Raw genomic sequence first — 20,255 nt, 5'->3', positions numbered from 1 at the left:
TACATCATCGCGATTCCAGTAAAAAGTAAATGCATATATTAAAAAGTTGCTATTTTAGTTAGTTAAATAAAAGCATATAATCTCCACAAAAAACAACCGATTATGTTCGTCTAATGCCCATGATAATGATGTAAGACAAGGTTGTAAGTTGTAATATCGAGGCCACCATCAGATAGTCAAGTTATTAAGGATCAATCATGCGTCTATAAATATATATATATATATATATATATATATATATATATATATATATGAAGAGGATTAAGAAAAAACTCACCTTTTGAAAGAAAACTTAAAAACTCCTAAAGAATTATTTTTAATTAAAAATAAAAAAATATTTTCAAAATTCTGTTTTATCCATTATTCTTATATTTTCTTATATTTCACTCGAAAAATAAAAAAAAAATAAAAAAAGTAAAAAAAAACCCGCTGTAATGCACATACGTATTACTGTGCGATACCGTTATATTACACATGTGTATTACTATGTATTTTTGAGTTTAATAGTGTTTTATTGCATATATTCAATATTTGTGTATTGTATATGTGTAGTAGTGTTGTATTATATGAAAAAATAATAATAATAATAATAATAAAATAAAAGTCGATGTGGTGCACATGTGCGTTAATGTTGTATTACACATACGCACTAATGTGTATTCGATGTGTGTATTAGTCTTATATTGCATATATACAATAGTGTGTATCAAATATGTGTAATAGTGTTGTATTCTATGTAATACAAACACTTTTGCATATATGCAATGCACACTATTCATATGCGCACTATACCGACGAGGTTACCGACAAGTTTTTTTTTTTGAACCAATAACAACATATAAGAATAATGGAAAAAGAAAAAGAAACTTCAAAAACAATTTTAAAAAAAAGTTAAAAATAGTTATTTAGAAGATTTTAAGAGTTTTTAGTTTTCTCTTTAAGAGGAGTTTTCACAAGAACCCACCCCTATATATAGGCAAAGTATAGAATGAAAACCTATTTGAGTTGTGAAAACCCTATGTAACATCGTTTTTTTTTCTTACACACATAATATATGTTGTAACATTTAATACAAAACATCGAAAACTTAAAAAAAATGTTTTGCTATTTTTTAATATTTTTTTACCAATTTTTTTATATGTTTTCAGGAGAGAGAAAAAGTTATATTTACTTTTACATTTTTTATTAACTTTAATTGTGGACCACAAGTTTCAAACTTTAATTAAAAACACGTGATTGAGAATAGGTTTATAGAGTTTTCACAACTCAAGTAGGTTTTTATTTTAACCTTACCCTATATATATGTGTGTGTGTACTCGTGTAATGTGTACAAGAGAGAGGTATTGAGACAAACATATGTAGTGTGTAGCAATTGCATACAAACTTTGTAACAATCTTATCTTACTACACTATTAAACACTCTATGTTTTATACCTAACATTATTTTAGGGACTCCGCATAGAATGTCATCAACGTGGACTTGGCAGTTTTCTATTTCATTATTTGTTTTCCTAAATACTAAATGGGGCATGGGCCCGCTTTATAATGTCATAAGTCATAACCCATGACCCGCTTTCCGTCTTTAAACCTACATAACTAGGATAGTGGCCCGTGTTACATACGGGTGGAAAAAATTTTAAACGATATATATGTAACTATCATAAGAATTCTTTAAATCATAATTGGTTGTAGTTAAAATCGGTTTTTAAATCATTTGAAAGGAAATAGTTGGTTATGATTCTAGAAAACATTAATTAGTGAGGTTATGATTCTAGAAAATATTAATTAGTGAATTATGCGGCAATTCTATAGATAAAAACCTTGTAAGCTTATGTGGACATCCTATTTGATGGCCATGTGGATATCTTGTTTTTCTTTAATAGTATATTAAGAAGATCATCAAGTGCATTTAATATATTAGTTAGATTAGATGTAATCAAGAGCATTATTGACATGGAATATAAGGTGGACACCCTAGGAGAAGGATAAGTAGACAAATTGATTTTGTTTTAATATATTAGTTAGATTAGATGTAATAAAGTCAAAGTAAATGTTAAGTTATGAATTCAAAACTTTAAATGTTAAGTTTGACAAATGCTTATGTTATATATTGGTTTAAATGTTAATTAGCATTAGGATTAAACTTAATTGATTAATTATGTGGAAAATTATAAGCATGGAAAGTAGATGACATGGAACATTAGGTGGATACCCTAAGAGAAGGACAAGTAGACAAATTGATTTTGGTTTAATATATTAGTTAGATACTTATTATAACTTCATGCCTAATTTATAACCCATGACCTAGCTTAACCATCGATGTGGCCAGTTTCCTATTTCATCATATGTTTCCTAAATAATGGGGCATGGACCCGTTTTATAATGTCATAACCCATGACTTGCTTCCATTCTTTAAACATAATTACTACCTAATACTTAGAGCATGTTTGGGATTGAGTTTGAAAAATACTTATTGGCTTACTGGTGTTTTTAAAAAGCCAATAAACTAAAATGTATTTGGCAATCACAAAAATCCTTCTTATTTTAACTTTTTGAAAAGTTTAAAAAACAGTTTTCCAAAAGCCCCAAATGTTAACTTTTAAAAAAGGCAAATAAGACAATAAGTATTTTTCAAACTTAATCCCAAACATGCTGTTATTATAACTCGTGCCTAATTTATAACCCATGACCCAGTTTAACCGGGAACGAATAGACCATTTGAACCAGATTTAAAATATATTGAATTATACATCGTTTTTTTTTTGTAAATTTTGAAAAATAAATTATTGAATTATACAAGTTTCGAACCCAATACCTAATGTTTCAAGCTAAAGATACTTATCAACTCCACTTATGTGGTAATTGTGCTAGATTTCTTAACTTAATATAAATATGTTTTTCTTTTCAAGTATAAAACCAAAACTAGATTACTGAAATCATTTACTAGGTTGTATTAAGGGTGGTAATCTTGACCCAAACCATTTCAAATAGGTCAATTTGGGTTGTTTTAAAAATTAAATGGGTTGGTTTGGGTCAGAAATTTTAACAAAGTGGGTCAAAATAGGTCATTTAAAATTTCATCTTGTAATTTTCGGGTTAAATTGGGTCGCCATATTCAAAGAAATGGGTCGATGTGGGTTAGTGTCCTAAGGAAATGCGGCAGGTTTCGGATCGGAACGGGTTTCGGCACGAGAAAGGTTTCGGCACGAAACAAGTTTGAGATTCAACGGGTTCGGTTCAAGTTTCAAGCCAAAACGAGTTTTCACACAGGACGGATTGGGTTTGGTTTCTTTTTGGTCGATTCCGAACTCGTTTTTGGTTTTCTGTTTCGTTTTTGTCCGTATTTTAGTTTCGTTTTTGTTCGGTTTCAGTTTTTTTAGTTTCGTTTGATCGGTATTTTGATTTCGATTGATTTGGTTCGGTTTTGGTTTTTTGTTTTATTTCCGTCGACGTTTTGGTTTCGGTTTGATTTTACGGTTTTTTTTTTTATAATTTTTTTAGAGAACGAGGCCAATAAATGAAACATTTTAGTTTTTTTGTTTTTGATTTATATTTTGAGTTATATTTTTTTTATAATTATTTTTTTGAGGGCTTTTTGTTCTTAATAGAAAACCCCTTAAAAAAATTCGAAAAAAATAATAAAAAAATCATAACTTAAAATATAAATAAAAAATAATAAATCTTAAAATACTAAAATGTTTCCGCCGTTATTCTCGTTAAAAAAAAAAAGAAAAAATATCGTTTTGACTCGTTCCGACCCTAACCCATTATGACCAAAATCAAAATAACCCTTTTTTTAGTTGACCCTAACCCATTCTGACCCAAACCCGTTTCGACCCAAACCCATTTCAACTCATGACTCGTTCGACTCAACCCAACCCATTTGCCACCTCTAGGTTGTATGATCTCATTGTAGTTGAATCAGTCCACCTCCGATGGTATGATCTCCATCGAACCAACTCTAATTCAATCGCATAATTGATAACCTGAGTGGAGTCAAACCTCCGCTGACCAAGTTCCTCCTTGCTGATGATTTCCTTGTTGCCGATCTAGGTTACGGGTTTCACTAGTGGAATCGTCGGTATTCTGGCATTCCGATTTTAGCGTTCAGGGGAGTGGGGAGATGAATTGCAGATCGCTAACTGACGATTAATTATTAGGGTTTTTTTTTTTTAAAGGGCGATCTTGCTAATTTCTAAAACTTTAATGAGAATTGCGAAATATATGTAATTAAAATTTTAGGTAAGGTAAATATGCAATTAAAAGTGGTTTGGAAGAGGAAATATGCACTTGTCCATTTTGCTATTTTCTAGTAAGAAAGGGTGAGTGATATTAAACGTAAAAAAGAGTTTATGGAGAAAAGAGAAGCAAAGCTGAGTTGTTTCTCAATGACGGTAAGTATCACCATGTGTTTAAATAGATCTCTTATATTTCAAGATTGATTCTTACCACAAACACAAAATCCTTTAAGGCTAGGGATATTGTTGTTGCGATAATGAAAAATCTTAGGAAGTGAAAGACGGAAAGAGGCAACGCTTAACGTCCTTGAAAAGTAACCACACTTATATTATATTATGTAGCTGGATTTAATGCAACATACTTCTGTTACAGTATGATACATCTCTCCAAAGTCACACTAGACAATAGTAAAATAACAAGTGTCAAGAAGGTACCGAGAAAATATTTAGGAAATGAAGTCATGTACCAATATTATCATTTACAGCATCAACTATTCTAAGAAGATTTTACGTGATAATGACATTCTACAGGCAATATTACAAGTAGTGTACAAGTTAAATCAACAGGAAGATGTATTACAAGCAATGTATTACAAAGTGTACTTTTATGACACGCCAATTTTCTTAAAAATCTTTTTTGGCTGCTTGACATTCGGACAGCCATAAGTCTATATGCTCTATCATCTTTTGTCTTACTTTGTTAACCGCATCGGGTGAGCTGCAGTTTTCAGAGTTCCCTGCAATATATGATTTTTAAGAAATTTGATCACAGTTTGTCCCAAAAAGGTTTAAACTGATGGATGCAAATTTTATTTATTATTCATGCCCAAAATATACCGACCTTCAGGATTTGAAGGAGACTGTGGGCATCCTCTTAGATCACTTCCATGACCACAATTATCACATGTGATTAGATAGGATGGCACTACAGATATAGAAACAAGTTTAGTGGTAGGAAAATGAAAGACAACTCCGTTAAATATTAGTGCTGGCGACTTACTACTTGGAGACGACACCTGCTTGGACGCGCGTCGCCATGGATCTTGTGATCCATTTGTAAAAACTATTTTTGATCCTGGATGTACATGTTGCAACATTAGATTTTGACCAGTTGAGTCAAATGCCCAAAATACCCTTTAACATAATAACTCCACCAAGAAAAGAAAACACTGAAATTAAAGTGCGTATACCGGCAATGTCTGTGCCCCCATAGTACAGATTTGTATCATCAACAGCCGGATAAACGCCCTCTCCAAATACATTTTTGCATAGATCCAAATGGTACCTGCCACAAATCACAATCAAATTAGAACAAATAATAGACCAACGGCATATGCTGTAATAATTAAGAAACTTGAAAATAATGTATATGCCTTGTGTTGACTTTTGAAGACCGAATGCTATCGTTTGCAGGTGCCACTTGGAAATATGCAACTTCAGTACAAACTTGGAACCACCATAATCGATCACTAGCCAGGTCACTCTGGGTGGTGCTTTTTAGGCTTTCTTGGTTATATTCTTCAACTTCAACACCAAAACTTTCAACATAAAATTCCTTTACGTATTTTGCATACGCATTCTGCATAAAGATTTTTTTAGTTAAAGATTATAAGGTAGTGTTTGGTATGAATGAATGGAAGATGGAATGGAATGAATCATTCCAAGGGAATGAATTAAAACATGTTTGGTTGTCATATGTTAATGGAATGGATTATTCCTTAAGGAATGAAAGTCCTTCCATTTATAGGATTTTCATTCCTTTAAGGAGTGGTGTTTTGAAGGAATGGAATAATAATAATAATAATAATACTCATCGTTATTATTGTTATTATATCAATGCTATATTATAATTATTGTTATATTATCAATGTTATACTATATTATTATTATTATTATTATTATTATTGTTTTGCATAATTTGGTAAGTTAGCATTTCACAAAGTGCATGCGTGATTCAGCGTTTTACTTTATCTGGTTAAATTAAATAATCTCGTTGTAATGTGCGGGTCTAAAAAATTAGTTATTATGAATATTTATATTATTATTATTTATATTATTTATTAGTTATTATTATTTAATAATAATAATATTAATTAGGAATTAATTATAATTATAATATTATTATTAGTATTATTATTTACTATTTATTATTATTACTAATAGTAATAATACTAATAAAGTGAAGAATCATTTCATTCCTATATGGTAACCAAACATGAGTACATGACAATGGAATGGTAATGATCTATTTCATTTCTTTGTCCATTCCATTACCACGTCCATTCCATTCCTTCATTCATTCCATTACCCCATACCAAACAGACCCTAAGGTAGCGTTTGGTATGCAGGAATAACAGTAGGAATGGAATGATTCATTACGTGGGAATGAAAAATGTGGTGTTTGGTTGCTCAATGGAATGGAATCATCCATTACACATGGAATCCCATTCCATCAAAACCATTCCTTCCCACCCCCCCCCCCTTCTTTTTTTTCATTCCATTCCTCCTTCACCCTACTTTCTCAACACCACCACCACCACTACCATCGACACCACCACCGCCGCCGCCACCACCATTTTCGTCACGGAGTTACCCCCGTCGCCATTGTAAGTTTTTTTTTTTTGGGTTAAAAAGTATTTTGAGATATGAGTGCTTTTATTGTTTCTATTTCATTTCTACATTTTTTTTTGGATACCGAACAATAAAAATGAATAATTGATTTTATTCCCATAGGTTAACCAAACAAGAAAATGGAATGGTAATGATCCATTTCATTCCCTTGTCCATTCCATTCCTTCTTCCATTCCATTCCCCCCTCATTCCATTACCTCCAACCAAACATACCCTAAGAGAAACAGGAGTCTAGAAAAGAAATTCAAAGAGACATGGGATTACCACTAGATCATCTCCGGCCTTCTTAGCTTCTATCATCGGGGTGCAAATTCTATCGTGATACCCATACTGAAACTACCAAATATATATAGATATCATGTCAGCTAAAGTAGATTTATTAAAAATTAAGATTAGCTTAAAAAGAAACACACCAAATGTGTGTCAAACAAGTCAAAAGTCGCCCAAGAGTGTATTTAAATCATAAACCTCTTAAATCATTTTATTCGACAGATTAGATTGGCATCTTAAAATCGTAAACATATAATTTAGAGTAAATTACGTTTTCTTATATATATATATATATTATTTACAAAAGCGTTTCATTTCGACCCATACAAAAATTACCCGTTTTGACCTGTTAGCCAACCAACCTGCACCTCCCATTTGCCACCTATGCCCTATAATGTGAGCTATGACAAAACATTATATACACCACCGAATAAACAAGACACACGGGAAACAAACTTACAGCTTCAGCTGCAGCATCTGCTAGAAAATACAAAAAGTCTCCATCTATTTTTAGCTGCAAGGAAACATAACAGTGGCTCGTTACTTCATTAGCATTAAAAGTTAAATCCAAGTGTTTCCACCCCCCCCCCCCCCCGGCCCCGGGAACCCAAAACAATACAGCACAGTTTAACGAAAATGTTAGTTTTCTATACCTCGGTAGCACCAAATGTGGCTTTTAGTGTTTTAGCATTTGATGCAAGCTTTTCTTCAACAAGTTTAGTAACTTCCTGTAATGCACCTTTACATTCAGGTCCTGCAGACTCACCAACCTGCCTTAATCACAAATTTGTTGGTATAAATACCAGAAAAATAAGACAAAACATATTGAATAAAATACATTGCATCACCTGCTGATCAAATTCAGCGAAGTTGTAAACAGCAAGAACCACACCAGAACTTGCAAGACTGCCACATGTCAGATGAGGGAACTTCAAACGAAACCATGCACTGAGAGCTCCAGAATAAGAAACGCCAAAAACAAACCACGGATTATCGACATTCGTTCGGTTGAGTTTCAAGTTTAAGGATTCCTACATGATCATGAACATTATTTGTGATAAACCGCTAGTCTTTCCTATCAGATCTTTTAATCAGCTTGCCTGCCCGTATGACCATCAAAACGACATGTTTGACCACTTTTCTCCCTACCATATGGCTCGTACGACCTTTTCTGTTCTATCATACGGGCAGAATGATGTCACGTGGGTCGTATGATGAGATGAAATAGATCATGCGGCCTGTATGACTCTCGTCGGTGGTCACATCCGTCATTTCTATGTCATGCAAAAGATCATACGGGCTGTATGATTTGGCCCTCACATGACCCGTATGACCTTTTTCACCACAAGATACGACCCGCATGACTATCAAAACGACCCGTTTGACCAATTTACACCCTACCATACGACTCATATGGTTTTTCATCCTATGACAGGGTGACAAATGTAATAAGGATCGTATGATTTTTGTCGGTGGTCACATCAATTTCTTTGTCAGGCACAAAATCATATGGCGCGTACGATTAGGCCCTACTATACAACTCGTATGGCCATACGGGCCGTATGACACGTCACTGGTGTCTGGATAACACATAAGTGGTGTTTGTATGGCCCTCTTGGAAACAAAGCGAATGCGGAACATACCTGATAAAACTGGCGAAAAGCAGCCAAGTCAAACAGTGCTTGCTTAGACGAAAGAAACCGTAGATTCTTGGTAGTCAGAGACTTAAAAGGCGAACTCTTTCCATAATACCTATGCTCAAGGCTCACCACAGCAGCTCCAAACTTCTTCGCCAAAACCTGTTTGAATTTAAAACATTCTGTAAAAAATTACTTATGACTTTATTATTTAGTCTTATTAACCATTTAAATGCTTTTAAGAATATCACATGTATCTTGAAATTTGGTCAAACCAGTTTGAACATACACTGAGATAATCATTTTGTATCCCTCTGCATGCAGATTCACCACATATCTTTAAGAAGATTGGACCGTCAGGACGCCTGAAATCATCCAAGAATTCATAGTATCGTTGTCCAAAGTTACGATGATCCTGTTAAAATGTAGCAGTTTAGAATAAGAATGAAAAATGAAATCAATAAGCTGAAACTTAAGGGTGTTAAATGGGGTGTAACACGAACCTGAACCCGAAAATCATATGAGACATGTGAGCCGGAACACGCCCGGCGTATTTACGGGTTGACCCAAACATGACCCATTTGACCCAATAGACTTTTATTTTTTATAGCATAATATTAATAATACTTAAATTTAAACTTATACAAAAAAAATACAAATTTATACAAAACAATTGCATTTTTAATTATAAAATCTGGTGTCAAATACCTTTTTAGTAAGATTTTCGCAAAAAATACCCAATCAATTTAATTTCTTAAATTAAACACATTTAAAAAAGATAAATGGGTTTGCGGGTTCGACCCGAAACTGACAAGAACCCGTCTGAAGAACAGAGCTACCAATAATTACGCACAAAACCCTAACTTAAAAGCATTTAGGTAACAAATTGAGCATCATTAGAAGCAGAAAACAGATAAAAGCCAGTAGTAAGTAGTGTGAGTCATACAAAGGGAGAAAAGTGATCAAGTGTCTGATTAAACCAGAGTTCATCTGTGGTCAGATACTTGCTACTGCTATTACTTTGCATCTGCTCAAGTATTCGACTAGTAGATAAACCTGTGCAAACACTGATAAACATCAGCATAAACCCAATCGGCACCATCACGAATCTTCACTCTGGCTTCGCGTACTTGATAATTTATGAATCTTTTTGTCACGTGTTTTTCTTTCTTTCTTGTCTTGTCTTTTGTCTTTTGACTTCAAACTCAAATCAATAGTCAATCAAGTTGGATCCGGACTTTGCAAATTGACCCGGATTTCAAGAACCCAAAAACCCAAACCAATTACTCGAGTATGGCCGATAGTCGAATACTATTTTTAATTCTACATTTAATCACCAGGGAAGAACGTCGGTGGCGAAACTTGAACGAAATATGACTCAAATTTTCAGTCTAAAACGAGTAAATTTTACATTACTGCGTGGGGGGGGGGGGGGGGGGGTTCACCCCTGCCTCTCACTTTCCTTCGCCAATAGAAGCAGGAGTAGTAATGGAATGCTACAATCGTGTGTTCCATCTTCGGTGGAGCTGGTAGACCACCTGCTTGTCTCGTGTTGCTTTGTGAAGAGCATGTGGGACCAAGTAAAAGTGTGGTGCAACATCTCGAGGTCAACAGGAAACTCCGTCTCATAAATACTCGACTTTTTTGGAATCACAAAGCTCACTCAAGCCAATAAAGAAATTAACCCGACTCATCCTAACTAGGGCATTGAGGTGTTTATGGAAAGCATGGAACGCAAAAGTTTTCAACCATCACCACCCAGCCAATGTTGTCGAGGAGATAAAGTCAAAACCCGTGCAAGGGTTGGGGTGTTTATGGAAAGCGTAGAACGCAAAAATTTTCAACCATCACCACCCAGCCAATGTTGTCAAGGAGATAAGGTCAAACCCCGTGTAAGGACGGATCTTGCTTAGAACTTTTGGTGTAATAATGCTTTCTATTTCTACAATGCCTAATGAGCATTTGTGTTTGTTGTAGTTGTAATTGATTCTAGCACCTTGATAGTTATCGGTTTTGTTTTAATATACATCTTCGCGATTCCAGTAAAAAGTAAATGCATATATTAAAAAGTTGCTATTTTAGTTAGTTAAATAAAAGCATATAATCTCCACAAAAAACAACCGATTATGTTCGTCTAATGCCCATGATAATGATGTAAGACAAGGTTGTAAGTTGTAATATCGAGGCCACCATCAGATAGTCAAGTTATTAAGGATCAATCATGCGTCTATAAATAAATATATATATATATATATATATATATATATATATATATGAAGAGGATTAAGAAAAAACTCACCTTTTGAAAGAAAACTTAAAAACTCCTAAAGAATTATTTTTAATTAAAAATAAAAAAATATTTTCAAAATTCTGTTTTATTCATTATTCTTATATTTTCTTATATTTCACTCGAAAAATAAAAAAAGTAAAAAAAAAACCGCTGTAATGCACATACGTATTACTGTGCGATACCGTTATATTACACATGTGTATTACTATGTATTTTTGAGTTTAATAGTGTTTTATTGCATATATTCAATATTTGTGTATTGTATATGTGTAGTAGTGTTGTATTATATGAAAAAATAATAATAATAATAATAATAATAATAATAATAAAATAAAAGTCGATGTGGTGCACATGTGCGTTAATGTTGTATTACACATACGCACTAATGTGTATTCGATGTGTGTATTAGTCTTATATTGCATATATACAATAGTGTGTATCAAATATGTGTAATAGTGTTGTATTCTATGTAATACAAACACTTTTGCATATATGCAATGCACACTATTCATATGCGCACTATACCGACGAGGTTACCGACAAGTTTTTTTTTTTGAACCAATAACAGCATATAAGAATAATGGAAAAAGAAAAAGAAACTTCAAAAAAAATTTTAAAAAAAAGTTAAAAATAGTTTTTTAGAAGATTTTAAGAGTTTTAAGTTTTCTCTTTAAGAGGAGTTTTCACAAGAACCCACCCTTATATATATATATATATAGGCAAAGTATAGAATGAAAACCTATTTGAGTTGTGAAAACCCTATGTAACATCGTTTTTTTTTCTTACACACATAATATATGTTGTAACATTTAATACAAAACATCGAAAACTTAAAAAAAATGTTTTGCTATTTTTTAATATTTTTTTACTAATTTTTTTATATGTTTTCAGGAGAGAGAAAACGTTATATTTACTTTTACATTTTTTATTAACTTTAATTGTGGACCACAAGTTTCAAACTTTAATTAAAAACACGTGATTGAGAATAGGTTTCTAGAGTTTTCACAACTCAAGTAGGTTTTTATTTTAACCTTACCCTATATATATGTGTGTGTGTGTACTCGTGTAATGTGTACAAGAGACAGGTATTGAGACAAACATATGTAGTGTGTAGCAATTGCATACAAACTTTGTAACAATCTTATCTTACTACACTATTAAACACTCTATGTTTTATACCTAACATTATTTTAGGGACTCCGCATAGAATGTCATCAACGTGGACTTGGCAGTTTTCTATTTCATTATTTGTTTTCCTAAATACTAAATGGGGCATGGGCCCGCTTTATAATGTCATAAGTCATAACCCATGACCCGCTTTCCGTCTTTAAACCTACATAACTAGGATAGTGGCCCGTGTTACATACGTGTGGAAAAAATTTTAAACGATATATATGTAACTATCATAAGAATTCTTTAAATCATAATTGGTTGTAGTTAAAATCGGTTTTTAAATCATTTGAAAGGAAATAGTTGGTTATGATTCTAGAAAACATTAATTAGTGAGGTTATGATTCTAGAAAATATTAATTAGTGAATTATGCGGCAATTCTATAGATAAAAACCTTGTAAGCTTATGTGGACATCCTATTTGATGGCCATGTGGATATCTTGTTTTTCTTTAATAGTATATTAAGAAGATCATCAAGTGCATTTAATATATTAGTTAGATTAGATGTAATCAAGAGCATTATTGACATGGAATATAAGGTGGACACCCTAGGAGAAGGATAAGTAGACAAATTGATTTTGTTTTAATATATTAGTTAGATTAGATGTAATAAAGTCAAAGTAAATGTTAAGTTATGAATTCAAAACTTTAAATGTTAAGTTTGACAAATGCTTGTGTTATATATTGGTTTAAATGTTAATTAGCATTAGGATTAAACTTAATTGATTAATTATGTGGAAAATTATAAGCATGGAAAGTAGATGACATGGAACATTAGGTGGATACCCTAAGAGAAGGACAAGTAGACAAATTGATTTTGGTTTAATATATTAGTTAGATACTTATTATAACTTCATGCCTAATTTATAACCCATGACCTAGCTTAACCATCGATGTGGCCAGTTTCCTATTTCATCGTATGTTTCCTAAATAATGGGGCATGGACCCGTTTTATAATGTCATAACCCATGACTTGCTTCCATTCTTTAAACATAATTACTACCTAATACTTAGAGCATGTTTGGGATTGAGTTTGAAAAATACTTATTGGCTTACTGGTGTTTTTAAAAAGCCAATAAACTAAAATGTATTTGGCAATCACAAAAATCCTTCTTATTTTAACTTTTTGAAAAGTTTAAAAAACAGTTTTCCAAAAGCCCCAAATGTTAACTTTTAAAAAAGGCAAATAAGACAATAAATATTTTTCAAACTTAATCCCAAACATGCTGTTATTATAACTCGTGCCTAATTTATAACCCATGACCCAGTTTAACCGGGAACGAATAGACCGTTTGAACCAGATTTTAAATATATTGAATTATACATTGTTTTTTTTTGTAAATTTTGAAAAATAAATTATTGAATTATACAAGTTTCGAACCCAATACCTAATGTTTCAAGCTAAAGATACTTATCAACTCCACTTATGTGGTAATTGTGCTAGATTTCTTAACTTAATATAAATATGTTTTTCTTTTCAAGTATAAAACCAAAACTAGATTACTGAAATCATTTACTAGGTTGTATTAGGGGTGGTAATCTTGACCCAAACCATTTCAAATAGGTCAATTTGGGTTGTTTTAAAAATTAAATGGGTTGGTTTGGGTCAGAAATTTTAACAAAGTGGGTCAAAATAGGTCATTTAAAATTTTCATCTTGTAATTTTCGGGTTAAATTGGGTCGCCATATTCAAAGAAATGGGTCGATGTGGGTTAGTGTCCTAAGGAAATGCGGCAGTTTTCGGATCGGAACGGGTTTCGGCACGAGAAAGGTTTCGGCACGAAACAAGTTTGAGATTCAACGGGTTCGGTTCAAGTTTCAAGCCAAAACGAGTTTTCACACAGGACGGATTGGGTTTGGTTTCTTTTTGGTCGATTCCGAACTCGTTTTTGGTTTTCTGTTTCGTTTTTGTCCGTATTTTAGTTTCGTTTTTGTTCGGTTTCAGTTTTTTTAGTTTCGTTTGATCGGTATTTTGATTTCGATTGATTTGGTTCGGTTTTGGTTTTTTGTTTTATTTCCGTCGACGTTTTGGTTTCGGTTTGATTTTACGGTTTTTTTTTTATAATTTTTTTAGAGAACGAGGCCAATAAATGAAACATTTTAGTTTTTTTGTTTTTGATTTATATTTTGAGTTATATTTTTTTTATAATTATTTTTTTGAGGGCTTTTTGTTCTTAATAGAAAACCCCTTAAAAAAATTCGAAAAAAATAATAAAAAAATCATAACTTAAAATATAAATAAAAAATAATAAATCTTAAAATACTAAAATGTTTCCGCCGTTATTCTCGTTAAAAAAAAAAAGAAAAAATATCGTTTTGACTCGTTCCGACCCTAACCCATTATGACCAAAATCAAAATAACCCTTTTTTTAGTTGACCCTAACCCATTCTGACCCAAACCCGTTTCGACCCAAACCCATTTCAACTCATGACTCGTTCGACTCAACCCAACCCATTTGCCACCTCTAGGTTGTATGATCTCATTGTAGTTGAATCAGTCCACCTCCGATGGTATGATCTCCATCGAACCAACTCTAATTCAATCGCATAATTGATAACCTGAGTGGAGTCAAACCTCCGCTGACCAAGTTCCTCCTTGCTGATGATTTCCTTGTTGCCGATCTAGGTTACGGGTTTCACTAGTGGAATCGTCGGTATTCTGGCATTCCGATTTTAGCGTTCAGGGGAGTGGGGAGATGAATTGCAGATCGCTAACTGACGATTAATTATTAGGGTTTTTTTTTTTTTAAAGGGCGATCTTGCTAATTTCTAAAACTTTAATGAGAATTGCGAAATATATGTAATTAAAATTTTAGGTAAGGTAAATATGCAATTAAAAGTGGTTTGGAAGAGGAAATATGCACTTGTCCATTTTGCTATTTTCTAGTAAGAAAGGGTGAGTGATATTAAACGTAAAAAAGAGTTTATGGAGAAAAGAGAAGCAAAGCTGAGTTGTTTCTCAATGACGGTAAGTATCACCATGTGTTTAAATAGATCTCTTATATTTCAAGATTGATTCTTACCACAAACACAAAATCCTTTAAGGCTAGGGATATTGTTGTTGCGATAATGAAAAATCTTAGGAAGTGAAAGACGGAAAGAGGCAACGCTTAACGTCCTTGAAAAGTAACCACACTTATATTATATTATGTAGCTGGATTTAATGCAACATACTTCTGTTACAGTATGATACATCTCTCCAAAGTCACACTAGACAATAGTAAAATAACAAGTGTCAAGAAGGTACCGAGAAAATATTTAGGAAATGAAGTCATGTACCAATATTATCATTTACAGCATCAACTATTCTAAGAAGATTTTACGTGATAATGACATTCTACAGGCAATATTACAAGTAGTGTACAAGTTAAATCAACAGGAAGATGTATTACAAGCAATGTATTACAAAGTGTACTTTTATGACACGCCAATTTTCTTAAAAATCTTTTTTGGCTGCTTGACATTCGGACAGCCATAAGTCTATATGCTCTATCATCTTTTGTCTTACTTTGTTAACCGCATCGGGTGAGCTGCAGTTTTCAGAGTTCCCTGCAATATATGATTTTTAAGAAATTTGATCACAGTTTGTCCCAAAAAGGTTTAAACTGATGGATGCAAATTTTATTTATTATTCATGCCCAAAATATACCGACCTTCAGGATTTGAAGGAGACTGTGGGCATCCTCTTAGATCACTTCCATGACCACAATTATCACATGTGATTAGATAGGATGGCACTACAGATATAGAAACAAGTTTAGTGGTAGGAAAATGAAAGACAACTCCGTTAAATATTAGTGCTGGCGACTTACTACTTGGAGACGACACCTGCTTGGACGCGCGTCGCCATGGATCTTGTGATCCATTTGTAAAAACTATTTTTGATCCTGGATGTACATGTTGCAACATTAGATTTTGACCAGTTGAGTCAAATGCCCAAAATACCCTTTAACATAATAACTCCACCAAGAAAAGAAAACACTGAAATTAAAGTGCGTATACCGGCAATGTCTGTGCCCCCATAGTACAGATTTGTATCATCAACAGCCGGATAAACGCCCTCTCCAAATACATTTTTGCATAGATCCAAATGGTACCTGCCACAAATCACAATCAAATTAGAACAAATAATAGACCAACGGCATATGCTGTAATAATTAAGAAACTTGAAAATAATGTATATGCCTTGTGTTGACTTTTGAAGACCGAATGCTATCGTTTGCAGGTGCCACTTGGAAATATGCAACTTCAGTACAAACTTGGAACCACCATAATCGATCACTAGCCAGGTCACTCTGGGTGGTGTTTTTTAGGCTTTCTTGGTTATATTCTTCAACTTCAACACCAAAACTTTCAACATAAAATTCCTTTACGTATTTTGCATACGCATTCTGCATAAAGATTTTTTTAGTTAAAGATTATAAGAGACACAGGAGTCTAGAAAAGAAATTCAAAGAGACATGGGATTACCACTAGATCATCTCCGGCCTTCTTAGCTTCTATCATCGGGGTGCAAATTCTATCGTGATATCCATATTGAAACTAGCAAATATATATATAGATAGCATGTCAGCTAAAGTAGATTTATTAAAAATTAAGACTAGCTTAAAAAGAAACACACCAAATGTGTGTCAAACGAGTCAAAAGTCGCCAAGAGTGTATTAAATCATAAACCTCTTAAATCATTTTATTCAATAGATTAGATTGGCATCTTAAAACCGTAGATATATAATTTAGAGTAAATCACAGTTTTTGTCCTTTATGTTCATATATATATTTTTTACAAAAGCGATTCATTTCGACCCATACAAAAATACCCGTTTTGACCTGTTAGCCAACCAACCTGCACCTCCCATTTGCTACCTATGTCCTATGATGTGAGCTATGACAATATATTATATACACCGCCGAATAACGAAGATACACGGGAAACAAACTTACAGCTTCAGCTGCAGCATCTGCTAGAAAATACAAAAAGTCTCCATCTATTTTTAGCTGAAAGGAAACATAACAGTGGCTCATTACTTCATTAGCCTTAAAGTTATATCCAAGTGTCGCCCCCCCCCCAAAAAAAAAAAAAAAACAATACAACATTTGACTGGAAAACAGTTTAACGAAAATGCTAGTTTTCTATACCTTGGTAGCACCGAATGTGGCTTTTAGCGTTTTAGCATTTGATGCAAGCTTTTCTTCAACAAGTTTAGTAACTTCCTGTAATACAGCTTTACATTCAGGTCCTGCAGACTCACCAACCTGCCTTAATCACAAATTTGGTGGTAAAAATATCAGAAAAACAAGACAAAACATATTGAATTAAATACATTGCATCACCTGCTGATCAAATTCAGTGAAGTTGTAAACAGCAAGTACCACACCAGAACTTGCAAGACTGCCACATGTCAGATGAGGGAACTTCAAACGAAACCATGCACTTAGAGCTCCAGGATAAGATACGCCAAAAACAAACCATGGATTATCGACATTTGTTCGGTTGAGTTTCAAATTTATGGATTCCTATATGATCATGAGCATTATTTGTGATAAACCGTTCGTCTTTCCTACCAGTTCCCCCCCCCCCCAAAAAAAAAATAATAAAAAATGTGCACACTGGCTTTCCTGTCATAGCCATATGACCTTTTCTGCCCTTTGTTAGTGGCCACATTAGTCATGCCAGCCAAAACATCATACGGGGCATATGTCCCTTTTCGCCCTTTGTTAGTTGTCACATTAGTCATTTCTTTGTCAGCCAAAACATCATACAGGTTGTCACTTTTCGGTCTACTAAACGCTCGTATGGCCATATATGCCATATGATAAGACAAAATAGGTCATACAGCCCATATGGCTTTTATCAGTGGTCACATTACTCATTTCTTGTTGGGAATTATCGAACCGGTTTCGGTGAGTCGGGCCAAACCGGGGAGTTTGGAGTTTGAAGTCGATTACACTTGGTTTAATAATAAGATAATAGTTTAAACAAGTTTGGTTTATCTACTAATGTTTATTAGATAAAGATAGTGTATTTGAAGTCGAGTAAAACTAGGAGTTAGCTAGTTATTATAAATACTCGATTATGTAATCAGTTTTTTGATGTAGATTTTCTGATTAATAAAAGTATCTGCAAGTTTGGCAATTCTGTTTTTGTGTTACTTCTGGTTACCGATTCACCGCTTGATTTCTTTGTCTGACAAAAAATCATATGGCACATAAGATTTGGCCTTGTACAAAAAATCATATGGCACAAAAAATCCGTGTGACCCTTTTCGCCCTACTATACCGGCCGTATGACACATCACTGGTGTCTAAATAGCACATCAGTGGTACTTGTATAACTAGGCCCTCTTATAAAAGAATTGAATACGGAACATGCCTGATAAAATTGACGAAAAGCAGCCAGGTCAAATAGTGCCTGCTTAGATGAAAGAAACTTTAGATTTTTGGTAGTTAGAGATTTAAAAGGAGAACTCTTTCCGTAATACCGATGCTCAAGGCTCACCACCGCAGCTCCAAACTTCTTAGCCAAAACCTGTTTGAATTTAAAGCATTCTGTAAAACTTACTCCACTTTTATACAAATGCACACAATTTATTAAGCTTGTAAACGAACCAAAGCAACACGAGTGGGGCATGTTCATCAATGTTCGTTTGTTTAACTTTAACCGAACAAACGATCAAATACAAACATTCACATGAATGAGGTTTTCTTCTTTGTGATCATTCGTTAAGAACACACATGTATTCATGTTCGTTCGCTAACAGTATAAACGAGCGGTTCACGAATGTAAATGAACGAACACAAGTGAACATAGATAAATGGACATACCTAAGTGAATACCACATAAACATAAGCATGAAACTCAACCAGTTTGGCCTAAAAAGTTAATAAAACTTGACTAAATTGTAATGAGCCAAATTTTAATTCCCTAAAGATAGAGTAAATTGTATTAGACCCAAAAAATTTATATAGATATATAAACGTACGTAAACCAACGAAACCAAACGAACATCAACGAGCGTAAACAACACAGAGATAAACAAATTCAAATGAACGAACGCAAACGAACGTTCACGAACATAAATGAATGAACAAGACATGTGCTCATGTTCGTTCGTTTAACTAAATGAACAATCATTGTTGTTCGTGCCCGTTCATTGTTAAATAACGAACTTCCTGCCAAACGGTTCACGAACTGTCCACTGAACGTTCGGTTCGTTTTCACTTTACAGCCTACAATTTATAATCTTAGATGACAAGAAATTTGCATAATTATTTAATGGCTTTAAAAACACCACATTTATCTTGAAATCTAGTTAAAGCAATGGACATACACTGACATAATCATTTGGTATCCCACGGCATGCATATTCACAGCATATCTTTAAGAAGATAGGACCATCATGAACCCGGAATTCATCCAAGTGTTCATAATACCGCTGTCCAAATTTACGATGATCCTGTTACAACATCACAAGTACAGAACAAAAGACTTCAATACTCTGGATAACAGAACAAAACAAAACAACAGTAGTATGTATGAGAATAAGAAGTCATACAAAAGGGGAAAAGTGATCAAGTGTCTGAGTGAACCAGAGTTCATCTGTGGTCAGCAATTTACGGGCGCTGTGCATGCGTTCCAAAACTCGCGAAGTAGATAACCCTGTACAAACATCCAAGCCCAACATCAAAATCATAAGCATAAACCAAACTGGAACCACCTGCACAGTCATTGTTACTCCGGTTATAAATCTGTACGTGTTAATCCGAATCATGATCACTCTGGTTTTGTGTTGTAATGATCAAAAATCAAAAGCTGTAGAATCTTTCTGTCACTCTGTCGGTATGAATGTATGATGCTAGTTGTTGTTCTGGTCTTCTCATTTGATTTCAAACTCACGTTGTCAACCATACATTCATATTCATGGTGGAAAATACAGTTAGATTCGGTTTTGAGTTAGTACGGCCCAGTAGTTGGACTAAGCCCACTTGCTTAAAACTAGAGTTAAGTTGGACTCTTCAAG

The 20,255-nt window shown here is 33.5% G+C and overlaps 2 protein-coding genes across 2 annotated transcripts; both read right to left on the bottom strand.

The window, feature by feature from the left end:
* Positions 1 to 4,852: 4,852 nt before the first annotated feature.
* On the bottom strand, positions 4,853 to 9,878 carry LOC143576242 (putative serine protease EDA2). The gene is made up of 12 exons (XM_077060378.1): positions 9,723 to 9,878; positions 9,066 to 9,191; positions 8,783 to 8,938; positions 7,988 to 8,170; positions 7,793 to 7,909; positions 7,600 to 7,653; positions 7,134 to 7,205; positions 5,612 to 5,817; positions 5,429 to 5,523; positions 5,239 to 5,313; positions 5,080 to 5,163; positions 4,853 to 4,975 (listed from the first exon to the last, which is right to left on the bottom strand). Exons 1-12 carry the CDS (start codon positions 9,876 to 9,878, stop codon positions 4,863 to 4,865), a joined length of 1,437 nt encoding a protein of 478 aa, XP_076916493.1. The 3' UTR covers positions 4,853 to 4,862.
* Positions 9,879 to 15,658: 5,780 nt separating this feature from the next.
* Positions 15,659 to 19,964, bottom strand: LOC143576237 (putative serine protease EDA2). Its single transcript, XM_077060374.1, has 12 exons — positions 19,791 to 19,964; positions 19,566 to 19,691; positions 18,608 to 18,763; positions 17,569 to 17,751; positions 17,374 to 17,490; positions 17,179 to 17,232; positions 16,708 to 16,779; positions 16,423 to 16,628; positions 16,240 to 16,334; positions 16,050 to 16,124; positions 15,891 to 15,974; positions 15,659 to 15,786 (listed from the first exon to the last, which is right to left on the bottom strand). The coding sequence occupies exons 1-12, from the start codon at positions 19,962 to 19,964 to the stop codon at positions 15,674 to 15,676; spliced, it is 1,455 nt and encodes a 484-aa protein (XP_076916489.1). The 3' UTR covers positions 15,659 to 15,673.
* Between the last annotated feature and the right edge of the window lie 291 nt (positions 19,965 to 20,255).

This window comes from Bidens hawaiensis, unplaced genomic scaffold (genome assembly GCF_021521415.1).
Source record: "Bidens hawaiensis isolate Kalapana, Puna unplaced genomic scaffold, B.hawaiensis_p1.1 tig00028037_1, whole genome shotgun sequence".
NCBI classification, from domain to species: Eukaryota; Viridiplantae; Streptophyta; class Magnoliopsida; order Asterales; family Asteraceae; genus Bidens; species Bidens hawaiensis.
The sequence above is the reverse complement of the archived record's forward strand: the minus strand, read 5'-3'. Positions and strand labels throughout refer to the sequence as shown.

Bases quoted from the DNA above. Each gene is read 5' to 3' on its own strand.
- LOC143576242 (XM_077060378.1), bottom strand. From the start codon at position 9,878: ATGGTGCCGATTGGGTTTATGCTGATGTTTATCAGTGTTTGCACAGGT. The intron at 5,164-5,238 runs GTAAGTCGCCAG...CTATATCTGTAG, and splicing joins GCAGGTGTCGTCTCCAAGTA to TGCCATCCTATCTAATCACA. The intron at 4,976-5,079 runs GTCGGTATATTT...CATATATTGCAG, and splicing joins GTCTCCTTCAAATCCTGAAG to GGAACTCTGAAAACTGCAGC.
- LOC143576237 (XM_077060374.1), bottom strand. From the start codon at position 19,964: ATGACTGTGCAGGTGGTTCCAGTTTGGTTTATGCTTATGATTTTGATG. The intron at 17,752-18,607 runs GCATGTTCCGTA...ATGATCATATAG, and splicing joins CTTTTCGTCAATTTTATCAG to GAATCCATAAATTTGAAACT. The intron at 16,780-17,178 runs GTAAGTTTGTTT...TATATTTGCTAG, and splicing joins CAGATGCTGCAGCTGAAGCT to TTTCAATATGGATATCACGA.